Here is a 12,161-nt window from a genome sequence, read left to right as displayed (position 1 = left end):
TAAAGGAGTCCAAATCAATAGTGTTTTATCCTTACATTCTTCACGATCGAGTCTTGGAAACCGACAACGCAAAAACAATACCACGCACGGAGCGACTCGCGCCACTGCTTGCCGGCTCGACGTTCGGCGAGCGAGTGCGAGCGCGGCGACCTTCAGGTACAATGATGGTACGCAAAAACATCGTACGTCACCGTGCCGAGTGAAAAACAACAAAAAAACGTTGAGAATTCGTTGGCCTATCTACGTAATGGAAATTCCGTACTTATCACTCGCTCGCCGAACGTCGAGCCGGCAGGCAGCAGCGAGAGTTGTTCCGTGCGTGATATTATTTTTACGTTACTGGTTTCCAAGACTCGATCGCGAAGAATGTAGGGATAAAACGCTATTGATTTGTACACCTTTATCAGTGACAAGTAACGTTACTCGATTAATTATTAAGATTCTAAAACTTGTAATGTGAGAAACGAATTGCATGTTGAACGTGTACATAGATATTTCACGAGACCAACTCATCTAAAACATGAAAGTAAACCGTGGTACGTACTTTGTCGCCGTTACATCTCGTTTACGCACCGCGCTTTTAACTATCTATCGATTTCGTGTAATCTGTTCCATTTTCGGGAAGAGAGAGATATTTGTGCGACTTCGGTGTTCGCGCTGTAATTCGCTCTGTCGTTCTTCGCAACTGGAACGGGCAGGAAGTAAAGAACGTCGCTTACTGCATTTCATGGTATTTTACATCGCGTACGGGAGTGTCCGAAATTTCGCGCTATCGATTTTCGCGAGTGAGTGTGTGAGTGTAAGTACAACAAGAAAATCTGAGAGGAGGAGCAGGCTTAGGCGGCATCAGGCAACAGCAGAGAAATCGTAAGGTAATTGTCTTACATTTTTGTTATTTGCTAATTGTGCAAAATAAAGCATCTGTTCTGTGCTTTTATTTTATTTATTCAAATGATTCGAACGTGGATTCGAATAAGTGTTAGAGACAAAACCATACGTATAAAATTTTGTGAGTTCATATTTAAAAGGAAGACTTTCAGTTCTATGTATATAATTATTTTAATAAATACCTATTTTCAAAAATATTAAATATAAAGTATATTTAACACAATAGTCTGGATTTTACATAATTAGTCTATAATAATCGTATATATTTTTGTATTGTGACAGTTTAACATGTATAGTTAGCGATGTACAACTTTGCTGTTGCGAACCGTATCAGTGAGTGACAAATTACTTTTTATTTTAAATTGACGTTGCGCATACAATGCTTGACCACAAATTACGCGCGCGAAGCGCGCGTTTTATCGTTTCTAGTAATAATAAAAAGCAAAAGAAATTTTAAAAAGTTTTTCAAAATTTACGTAAATATACATATACATATACGTATTGTTTTTACTATTTGAAATATGTTTCATCCATTTTACGACGATTTGAGCAAAATGGGGTTGCAAGATAAAAAATTATACATATAACAAAACTAATTTATAATGGCCAATGGTAATGTCTCATTAAATAAGATAAATTCTAAAATTGCCAAAATTTTGAAATTTGGCAACCACATACTAATATTATGGGTTTAGTAGTTTGGTACAAAATGAAACACTTGTTGAAAAAATAACATTGCATCGCAAGGCTCGCCTGCTTGCGTCCCTTACAGAAGTGTAACAATTGGGAACGAAAAACGTGCTGAACAGTTACTAGAGTTCAGTAATTGAATTTTTAGAAATTACTGATGTACAGTAATTATCTAGTAATTACTTTGCTTATACATATTTCTATAAGGGATGTAATGCAACGCAAAAATTTTCTTCTTTATAGACACGTACCTTACGTGCCTACTAGCGTTCGCACTTATTTCTCTTGAGAGAAGCTGAAACTACTTGACAACAAATAAAATATTACATCCTACAATGCAGCGGCTTTTTTAAAATAATAAATTATTTTACAAATTTAAATATATTTTGTTTATGTGCAAGGTAATTATTGAGATAATTCTGAAAAGATTGCTAATGTTAAAAATCGTAAAACAGACTGTCATAAAGCGAGTTTCTTACTGAACTAAAACTAAAAAAATTTGTACGGAAGGGCGAAAATTTCAAGTTTCGCCACTGCCTCACGTTACTGGCAATGAGAGTATATATACATACTTTAAACAACGCACCTGGTGATTCTTTGCAGTTTTACATTTGCTCTTATACTGGGCGCTAACTCTCTGTGCTTCGTGGAATATACATAAAATTTTACCTCATCCGGGGTATTTCATTTTTCGTAATCAATTTTCTACAGTGATTTTTAATAGGATGTGTATTAGCAAAAAAATAAAATTGTTTATTTAATGTCGATTATTTAATTGTCAATTTAAATATGTGAATTTACTATTCTAACAAACAATGGGACCGTGTTTCAAATCCGACAAAAAATCGGCGCACAGTTTATTGAGTTTGGAATAAGTATATGAAGGCTTATACGCAATATGTTACGACTGGACAATCAGCTCCGACCGGTAATTGGTATTTTTTAGTTGATTTAAATTTTTATCAGTTTTATACACTTACTTCCTTTATTACGTTCAATGTGTTTTAATGTTAATAAAATTTAACCTCGCTAGTTTCTATTGAAAAATTTATAAAAATTTAAACAAACTAGTGCATATGCAATCATGTGCATACCGATTATTATTTTTCAATTTATGCGGGTGTATTTGTAGGAATTTTAATAATAATAACTACTTTTATCAACTGTAAAAAAAAGACTACAAATTATTCCCAACTCAGTGCTCATTATGCCTGTTTCTGCTTGCAGCTATAAAAACGAGTTACCTCATGATAAGGATTTCAAGTTATTATATTGCTGACAGTTAAGGCTTTTCATACAAACTTTCTTGCAATTTAGAGTTGAAAATAAGTTGACTCAGTGATAATATGAAATCCATATTCCTTGTGCTTATAAATATTATGATTTTCCCAGAAGGAAGGTTGCAAAATCTTCAAAGCATATTCCTAGACCTTCTCATTCCTAAGGAACCTGGTTTAACGAGAGTAAGAAAAATGGATCTGAGGGATGGAGCTGAGAGAAGAAATAACGTAAAAGTATTGGATTTTGTGAGTAAGAAATTGTTTTTAATCAAATTTACATGCATTCTTAGTTAAATCAAAACTGTTAGCTCCATGATAAATATACAATTTCATCTATAGATGAAATACAATTTTACTGTCTTGTTAAACCTATAATTTTTAAATTTTGTATAAGTATTTTTTGACATTTAGAACAAATAAAGATAAAAATAGGCATGAAATAACGATACCCTGTGGATATTATACATCACGCTATTCTTTTAAGTAGATTGGCCTGGTGGAACAATACGATTATCCCGCCGAGGAGCATAACGTCACAACAGAAGATGGTTATAATTTGAAGTTACACAGGATACCTGGAAGTCCATCGTTCGATAGCAAGAATAAGAAAGAAATTGTGTTCATCCAACACGGTATTTTGGCTTCGTCTGATAGCTGGGTAGTGTACGGTACTGGTAAAGATCTTGGTATGTATTTAAACTGATAACATACAATTGCTAACGTAACGTGCGAATCCATTCACACAAGGCATCGTGCAAAATTATACCATACGTTTCCGTAAAAACATCTTACATTCAAATCTTCTAACTTGAAAATGATTAATATCTTGCTATTTCTATAAATTTGTTCTTATTAAAATTTTGTCAATTTTTTCTACATACAAAAATATCAATACCGTTTTATTTTATTTTAATATAAACTTTTAAGAGATATTGAAAATGAAGAGCTTTTTCATAAATTTCAAATTTCAAAGAGACATTTATAAAAAATGGTGTGTGTGTGTGTGTGTGTGTGCGTGTGCGTGTGCGTGTGCGTGTGCGTGTGCGTGTGCGCGTGTGTGTGTGTGTGTGTGTGAGATATTTATCTTTTAAAGTGGAATTAACGAATTATAGAATTGGAAGCATAATCAGTACTTAAAATATCATTTTTTCATATTTTAAAGTTATAAAATATAATTGATATTATTTTAAAAATTAAGTTTAAATTTTAGAAAAAATAAAGACATAAATTTAGTATATCAGTACATGTGCACAGTTACATCCTAGAATGCAGTTTATTAAAATCTTATATTGCAGCCTTTTTATTAGTAGATCAAGGATATGATGTATGGATTGGAAATATGAGAGGAAATACTTACTGCAGATCGCATACGAATATGACGATATACGATCCTAAATTCTGGCAATTTAGGTAAAACATTACCATTAAAATTATTTTAAGTAAACAATGGAACAACCTAAAAAATTTACTTTTACACCGTAATTACAACCTGCCTAAAATGACATATTTAAGAAGCAAAAACGATAAAGTAATCATTACTTGTATTTAATAGTATATGTATACCTACTCATCAAGTAATATAAATATAGATTTAGGAGTTTCTAAAAGAATTATTTATATGCAATAAATACGTAACACATCCATGAATGAAAGGATACCAACAAGGTTTGTAAACGTTAAAGTTTGTACAGTATTCTCTTACTAGAGTTTTATTAACCAAATTATTTATCACGAATTTTCTCACTATAAATTGTGCGCGTTTATTATAAGGAGGCAAGGGAAAGTGAGAAAATATGTTTGTAAAATTTTTTATTTACAGCTTTCACGAGCTTGGAACAAAAGATCTACCAGCCATGTTTGATTACATTTTCAATTATACACAGCAAACAGATTTATATTATATTGGTCATTCAATGGGAACAACTTCGATATTTACTCTTCTGTCATCAAAACCAGAATACAATATGAAAATGAAAATGGTTATTTGCCTAGCTCCAGTTGCTTTTTGGACGAAAGTAACACCTTCATTCAATGGAATAGCTAATACTCTTGTATCATTGAAGGTAACTGCTCAAACCTGTCACATTTTATTGCAGCACTAGTCTTTAAAATTCAATATTACACTATCATTATTTTTACCATTTAATATGTTAAAAATAATGTTGTTACTCTGGCTGAGGTAACATTGTTCGTAATAATTTTCTTGAATTGGAATTTGCCAGTTAACGTTGTTTAACAATTTTTCTACTTTGGTTAATCATGTACGTTGTTAAATAATTCTTTACGTTAAAAATATTGTTTGCTATTATGAGCTATTACTTGAATGTTTCTTTTATACGTTTCAGAAAATTTTTAAACAGCATGAAATATACGATGTCTTCCCACAATGTTGGTCGACTATTAAGATAGCAAGAACATTTTGTAATGACAAAGCAATAACTCAAATTATTTGCGTTACTATATTGTTCTTTATCGTGGGTCCTGATCCAGCACAACTTAACACTGTAAGTTATATTTATATTATATACATATAACACAAAAAAACAAATGTAATAGAATGTTAATAAATTATTTTTATTATATAATATAAATTTTCTAATTTTTTATAATTATATACATTCAGAATTTATTTTTACAATTATAAGGCTTGAATAACTTCGTACTTTCTTTTGTTAATTAAACGTTTTATGACTTTTTACCTGTAGAAATTATTTCTGTTATAGACAACCTTGCCAGAAATATTATCCTATTATCCAGCTGGTACTTCTATACAGACGTTCGATCATTATTACCAAAATTTACGTAAAAGTGAGTATACTCACTTCCATAATAAAAGTATTCCCTTTCATAAAGCACAGCTGGTCCCGTTAATGTAATGTTACAGTAAAACATTGGTTGCCATTTTGAATCGTTGAATCGTGGGAAGATTTACATTAATTTATAATTTTCTGCAGATTAATTTACACACATGTGATTACTTAACTTTTTTTTCAAATGTACTGCTAAGTTTTGGATCTTTATAAATCATAGCGATTGTTGCAGATGAGTTTCGAATGTATGATTATGGCGTGGCTGAAAATTATGAGCGATACAAACAGAAAAAACCCCCGAGTTATGATCTTAAAAAGATTACAGCCCCGACAGTTTTAATTTACTCAGATAATGATAATATTGTTCCAGAAGAGGTAATAGTTTTCACTTACCAGATTTTTACTCACTAATAAGAGCAAAGGAAAAATTTTTATAAGTACAACAAAATGATAATATATGATATAGTTCTTAAGACGAATTTCAATTAAATACAATGCAAAATGTAAAAGAAAAACCATTGGTTTATATCAATTTGATGATCTGTTTTCTATATTCTTCATATATTTAAATTATCTCGTTATTAATATTGTTGCTTTCTTCATCTTTTTACTTTTAGAATGTGCTGGAACTTAGCAAACGTTTACCAAACGTTCTTCTAACGGAGAAAGTTCCATATAAACTTTTCAATCACGCAGATTTCATGTGGGCAATCGACGTGAAAACTCTTTTATACGATCGTGTATTAGAACTAATACAAAAGTTTGATGTTAAACAAAATAAATTTCTGAAATGAATCTAATTAATAATGCAAATGAAAAGAAAAGTAGTCTTACCTTTCGTATAGAAATTGGAAAGTTGATAAACGTAGAAGTGTTAACAAAATTAATAATTTACATACATGCCTGTGTATTTTTAAAATTATAATGCTAATATAAAATTTTTAATTATTACGTTAACCTGGTTTAATAATTATATTATTTATTAAAATATTGTTTATTAAAAACAACAGAAAAATTCTATGTCAGACATTTCGGTCACTAAATGTGTGACCCTTTTCAATAACTATTTATTAAGAATTTAAAAAATATTGTATATAATATTGGCCATGAAGACGAGAAAACCGAGTTCACAAAGATAGAATAGCTTTTGCGTCCAATAACAATTTATTGTATATTGCATAAATTTTAAAGTCTGTACTGCATCGTACATCGGATAGCCTGGCAGATTATTGTCAGTCCGTATCAACGAACATAAAAGATTAAACTCTGCTAATCCGTCTGTTATACATGCACATTGCATACATATATTGTTTCGACGTCGATCGACGAGTCATTTACATATGACTGGGTATTTATGCAATATGCATGCTTATGCGGAAAAAATTTTTTACCGAGTACTTGGATCACTCTTGCTTGACTATTCTACTATACAGGTGTTATTTTATCTAGAACATAATGATTACAGTTGTAAAAAATATACAGTTATCAACAACCTTGGAATCTAAAGTTATACTTTCATAAAGGTGAATTCAGAAAAATACGACACGAACCAATGCTGGTACAAGACAATATTAAAACATGCGTTTTAAATGAGACTATCTACAGTAACCGCGCGTTCGGGCAATGGAACAGTGGTGTTGGTTTGTGTAGACAGTCTCACTTAAAACGCATGTTTAGTATTTATGGTAACCTTGAAAAATTTGTTCTAACTTTATTAAACGAAAGTAATGAAAAAAGTCTTTCAAAAGTTACGTAAAAGGAATTATTTTTATTATTTGAAATAGTGAAAAACTAAAAACAAGTTGTACGGAAGGGCGAAAATTTCAAGTTTCGCCACTGCCTCACGTTACTGGCAATGAGAGTATATATACATACTTTAAACAACGCACCTGGTGATTCTTTGTAGTTTTACATTTGCTCTTATACTGGGCGCTAACTCTCTGTGCTTCGTGGAATATACATAAAATTTTACCTCATCCGGGGTATTTTATTTTTCGTAATCAATTTTCTACAGTGATTTTTAATAGGATGTGTATTAGCAAAAAAAAATAAAATTGTTTATTTAATGTCGATTATTTAGTTGTCAATTTAAATATGTGAATTTACTATTCTAACAAACAATAGGACCGTGTTTTAAATCCGACAAAAAATCGGCGCACAGTTTATTGAGTTTGGAATAAGTATATGAAGGCTTATACAATATGTTACGACTGGACAATCAGCTCCGACCGGTAATTGGTATTTTTTAGTTGATTTAAGTTTTTATCAGTTTTACACACTTACTTCCTTTATTACGTTTAATGTGTTTTAATATGTTAATAAAATTTAACCTCGCTAGTTTCTATTGAAAAATTTATAAAAATTTAAATAAACTAGTGCATATACAATCATGTGCATACCGATTATTATTTTCCAATTTATGCGGGTGTATTTGTAGGAATTTTAATAATAATAATTACTTTTATCAACTGTAAAAAAAAGACTACAAATTATTCCCAACTCAGTGCTCATCACGCCTGTTTCTGCTTGCAGCTATAAAAACGAGTTACCTCATGATAAGGATTTCAAGTTATTATATTGCTGACAGTTAAGGCTTTTCATACAAACTTTCTTGCAATTTAGAGTTGAAAATAAGTTGACTCAGTGATAATATGAAATCCATATTCCTTGTGCTTATAAATATTATGATTTTCCCAGAAGGAAGGTCGCTAAATTTTCAAAGCATATTCCTAGACTTTCTCAACCCTAAGGAACCTGGTATAACGAAAGTAAGAAAAATGGATCTGAAGGATGGAGCTGAGAGAAGACATAACGTAAAAGTATTGGATTTTGTGAGTAAGAAATTGTTTTTAATCAAATTTACATGCATTCTTAGTTAAATCAAAACTGTTAGCTCCATGATAAATATACAATTTCATCTATAGATGAAATACAATTTTACTGTCTTGTTAAACCTACAGTTTTTAAATTTTGTATAAGTATTTTTTGACATTTAGAACAAATAAAGATAAAAATAGGCATGAAATAACGATATCCTGTGGATATTATACATCACGCTATTCTTTTAAATAGATTGGCCTGGTGGAACAATACGGTTATCCCGCTGAGGAGCATAACGTCACAACAGAAGATGGTTATAATTTGAAGTTACACAGGATACCTGGAAGTCCATCGTTCGATATCAAGAATAAGAAAGAAATTGTGTACCTCCAACACGGTCTTGTGGCTTCGTCTGATTTCTGGGTAATGTACGGTACTGGTAAAGACCTTGGTATGTATTTAAACTGATAACATACAATTGCTAACGTAACGTGCGAATCCATTCACACAAGGCATCGTGCAAAATTATACCATACGTTTCCGTGAAAACATCTTACATTCAAATCTTCTAACTTAAAAATTATTAATATCTTGCTATTTCTGTAAATTTGTTCTTATTAAAATTTTGTCAATTTTTTCTACATACAAAAATATCAATACCGTTTTATTTTATTTTAATATAAACTTTTAAGAGATATTGAAAATAAAGAGCTTTTTCATAAATTTCAAATTTCAAAGAGATATTTATAAAAAATGGTGTGTGTGTGTGTGTGTGTGATATTTATCTTTTGAAGTGGAATTAACGAATTATAGAATTGGAAGCATAATCAGTATTTAAAATATCATTTTTTAATATTTTAAAGTTATAAAATATAATTGAGATTATTTTAAAAATTAAGTTTAAATTTTAGAAAAAATAAAGACATAAATTTAGTATATCAGTACATGTGCACAGTTACATCTTAGAATGCAGTTTATTAAAATCTTATATTGCAGCCTTTTTATTAGTAGATCAAGGATATGATGTATGGATTGGAAATACGAGAGGAAATACTTACTGCAGATCGCATATGAATATGACGATATACGATCCTAAATTCTGGCAATTTAGGTAAAACATTACCATTAAAATTATTTTAAGTAAACAATGGAACAACCTAAAAAATTTACTTTTACTACGTAATTACAACCTGCCTAAAATGACATATTTAAGAAGCAAAAACGATAAAGTAATCATTACTTGTATTTAATAGTATATGTATACTTATCAAGTAAAAGAAATATAGATTTAGGAGTTTCTAAAAGAATTATTTATATGCAATAAATACGCAACACATACATAAATAAAAGGATACCAACAAGATTTGTAAACGTTAAAGTTTGCACAGTATTCCCTTACTAGGTATTTATTAACAAAATTATTTATCACGAATTTTCTCGCTATAAATTGTGCGCGTTTATTATAAGGAGGCAAGGGAAAGTGAAAAAATATGTTTGTAAAATTTTTTATTTACAGCTTTCACGAGTTTGGAACAAAAGATCTACCAGCCATGTTCGATTACATTTTCAATTATACACAGCAAACAGATTTATATTATATTGGTCATTCAATGGGAACAACTTTGATATTTACTCTTCTGTCATCAAAACCAGAATACAATATGAAAATGAAAATGGTTATTTGCCTAGCTCCAGTTGCTTTTTGGACGAAAGTAACACCTTCATTCAATGGAATAGCTAATACTCTTTTATCATTGAAGGTAACTGCTCAAACCTGTCACATTTTATTGCAGCACTAGTCTTTAAAATTCAATATTACACAATCATAATTTTTACCATTTAATATATTAAAAATAATGTTGTTACTCTGGCTGAGGTAACATTTTTCGTAATAATTTTCTTTAATTGGAATTTGCCAGTTAGCGTTGTTTAACAATTTTTCTACTTTGGTTAATCATGTACTGTTGTTAAATAATTCTTTACGTTAAAAATATTGTTTGCTATTATGAGCTATTACTTGAATGTTTCTTTTATACGTTTCAGAAACCTTTTAAACAGCATGAAATATACGATATCTTCCCACAATGTTGGTCGACTGTTATGATAGCAAGAACATTATGTAATGACAAAGCAATAACTCAAATTATTTGCGTTACTGTAATGTTCCTAATCGTCGGTCCTGATCCAGCACAACTTAACACTGTAAGTTATATTTATATTATATACATAAACACAAAAAACTAATGTAATAGAATGTTAATAAATTATTTTTATTATATAATATAAATTTTCTAATTTTTTATAATTATATACATTCAGAATTTATTTTTACAATTATAAGGCTTGAATAACTTCGTACTTTCTTTTGTTAATTAAACGTTTTATGACTTTTTACCTGTAGAAATTATTTCTGTTATAGACAACCTTGCCAGAATTATTATCCCATTTTCCAGCTGGTACTTCTACACAAACATTCGATCATTATTACCAAAATTTACGTAAAAGTGAGTATACTCACTTCCATAATAAAAGTATTCCCTTTCATAAAGAACTGGTCCCTTTAATGTAATGTTACAGTAAAACATTGGTTGCCATTTTGAATCGTTGAATCGTGGGAAGATTTAAATTAATTTATAATTTTCTGCAGATTAATTTACACACATGTGATTACTTAACTTTTTTTTTCAAATGTACTGCTAAGTTTTGGATCTTTATAAATCATAGCGATTGTTGCAGATGAGTTTCGAATGTATGATTATGGCGTGGCTGAAAATTATAAGCGATACAAACAGAAAAAACCCCCGAGTTATGATCTTAAAAAGATTACAGCCCCGACAGTTTTAATTTACTCAGATAATGATTATCTTGTTCCAGAAGAGGTAATAGTTTTCAATTACCAGATTTTTACTCACTAATAAGAGCAAAGGAAAAATTTTTATAAGTACAACAAAATGATAATATATGATATAGTTCTTAAGACGAATTTCAATTAAATACAATGCAAAATGTAAAAGAAAAACCATTGGTTTATATCAATTTGATGATCTGTTTTCTATATTCTTCATATATTTAAATTATCTCGTTATTAATATTGTTGCTTTCTTCATCTTTTTACTTTTAGAATGTGCTGGAACTTAGCAAACGTTTACCAAACGTTCTTCTAACGGAGAAAGTTCCATATAAACTTTTCAATCACGCAGATTTCGTGTGGGCAATTGACGTGAAAACTCTTTTATACGATCGTATATTCGAACTAATACAAAAGTTTGATGTTAAACAAAATAAATTTCTGAAATGAATCTAATTAATAATACAAATGAAAAGAAAAGTAGTCTTACCTTTCGTATAGAAATTGGAAAGTTGATAAACGTAGAAGTGTTAATAAAATTAATAATTTACATACATGCCTGTGTATTTTTAAAATTATAATGCTAATATAAAATTTTTAATTATTACGTTAACCTGGTTTAATAATTATATTATTTATTAAAATATTGTTTATTAAAAACAACAGAAAAATTCTATGTCAGACATTTCGGTCACTAAATGTGTGACCCTTTTCAATAATTATTTATTAAGAATTCAAAAAATATTGTATATAATATTGGCCATCAAGACGAGAAAACCGAGTTCACAAAGATAGAATAGCTTTCGCGTCCAAAAACAATTTATT

The 12,161-nt window shown here is 29.8% G+C and overlaps 2 protein-coding genes across 7 annotated transcripts; both read left to right on the top strand.

The window, feature by feature from the left end:
• Positions 1–772: 772 nt before the first annotated feature.
• LOC105557898 (lipase 1-like) lies at positions 773–6,607 on the top strand. Of its 3 annotated transcripts, none has more exons than XM_012005293.1 (9): positions 773–867; positions 2,971–3,104; positions 3,346–3,544; positions 4,154–4,268; positions 4,678–4,921; positions 5,204–5,362; positions 5,582–5,666; positions 5,901–6,043; positions 6,286–6,607. In XM_012005293.1, exons 2-9 carry the CDS (start codon positions 3,051–3,053, stop codon positions 6,460–6,462), a joined length of 1,176 nt encoding a protein of 391 aa, XP_011860683.1. In that variant the 5' UTR covers positions 773–867; positions 2,971–3,050; the 3' UTR covers positions 6,463–6,607. The 3 variants fall into 3 exon arrangements, with proteins under 3 accessions (XP_011860683.1, XP_011860681.1, XP_011860682.1); XM_012005291.1 differs by lacking the exon at positions 773–867 and adding an exon at positions 1,913–2,506; XM_012005292.1 differs by lacking the exon at positions 773–867 and adding an exon at positions 2,432–2,506 and having other exon boundaries at positions 2,806–3,104.
• Positions 6,608–6,618: 11 nt separating this feature from the next.
• Positions 6,619–11,933, top strand: LOC105557897 (lipase 1-like). 4 transcript variants are annotated; one of them, XM_012005287.1, is made up of 10 exons: positions 6,619–7,650; positions 7,793–7,899; positions 8,201–8,499; positions 8,741–8,939; positions 9,485–9,599; positions 10,005–10,248; positions 10,532–10,690; positions 10,908–10,992; positions 11,225–11,367; positions 11,610–11,933. In XM_012005287.1, exons 3-10 carry the CDS (start codon positions 8,320–8,322, stop codon positions 11,784–11,786), a joined length of 1,302 nt encoding a protein of 433 aa, XP_011860677.1. In that variant the 5' UTR covers positions 6,619–7,650; positions 7,793–7,899; positions 8,201–8,319; the 3' UTR covers positions 11,787–11,933. The 4 variants fall into 4 exon arrangements, with proteins under 4 accessions (XP_011860677.1, XP_011860678.1, XP_011860679.1 ...); XM_012005288.1 differs by having other exon boundaries at positions 6,619–7,899; positions 8,201–8,254; positions 8,366–8,499; XM_012005289.1 differs by lacking the exon at positions 7,793–7,899 and having other exon boundaries at positions 8,366–8,499.
• The last annotated feature ends 228 nt before the right edge of the window (positions 11,934–12,161 follow it).

This window comes from Vollenhovia emeryi, unplaced genomic scaffold (assembly GCF_000949405.1).
Source record: "Vollenhovia emeryi isolate VEMERY1.0 unplaced genomic scaffold, V.emery_V1.0 DF939408.1, whole genome shotgun sequence".
Taxonomy (NCBI): Eukaryota; Metazoa; Arthropoda; class Insecta; order Hymenoptera; family Formicidae; genus Vollenhovia; species Vollenhovia emeryi.
This window is presented reverse-complemented; position numbering and strand designations above follow the sequence as displayed.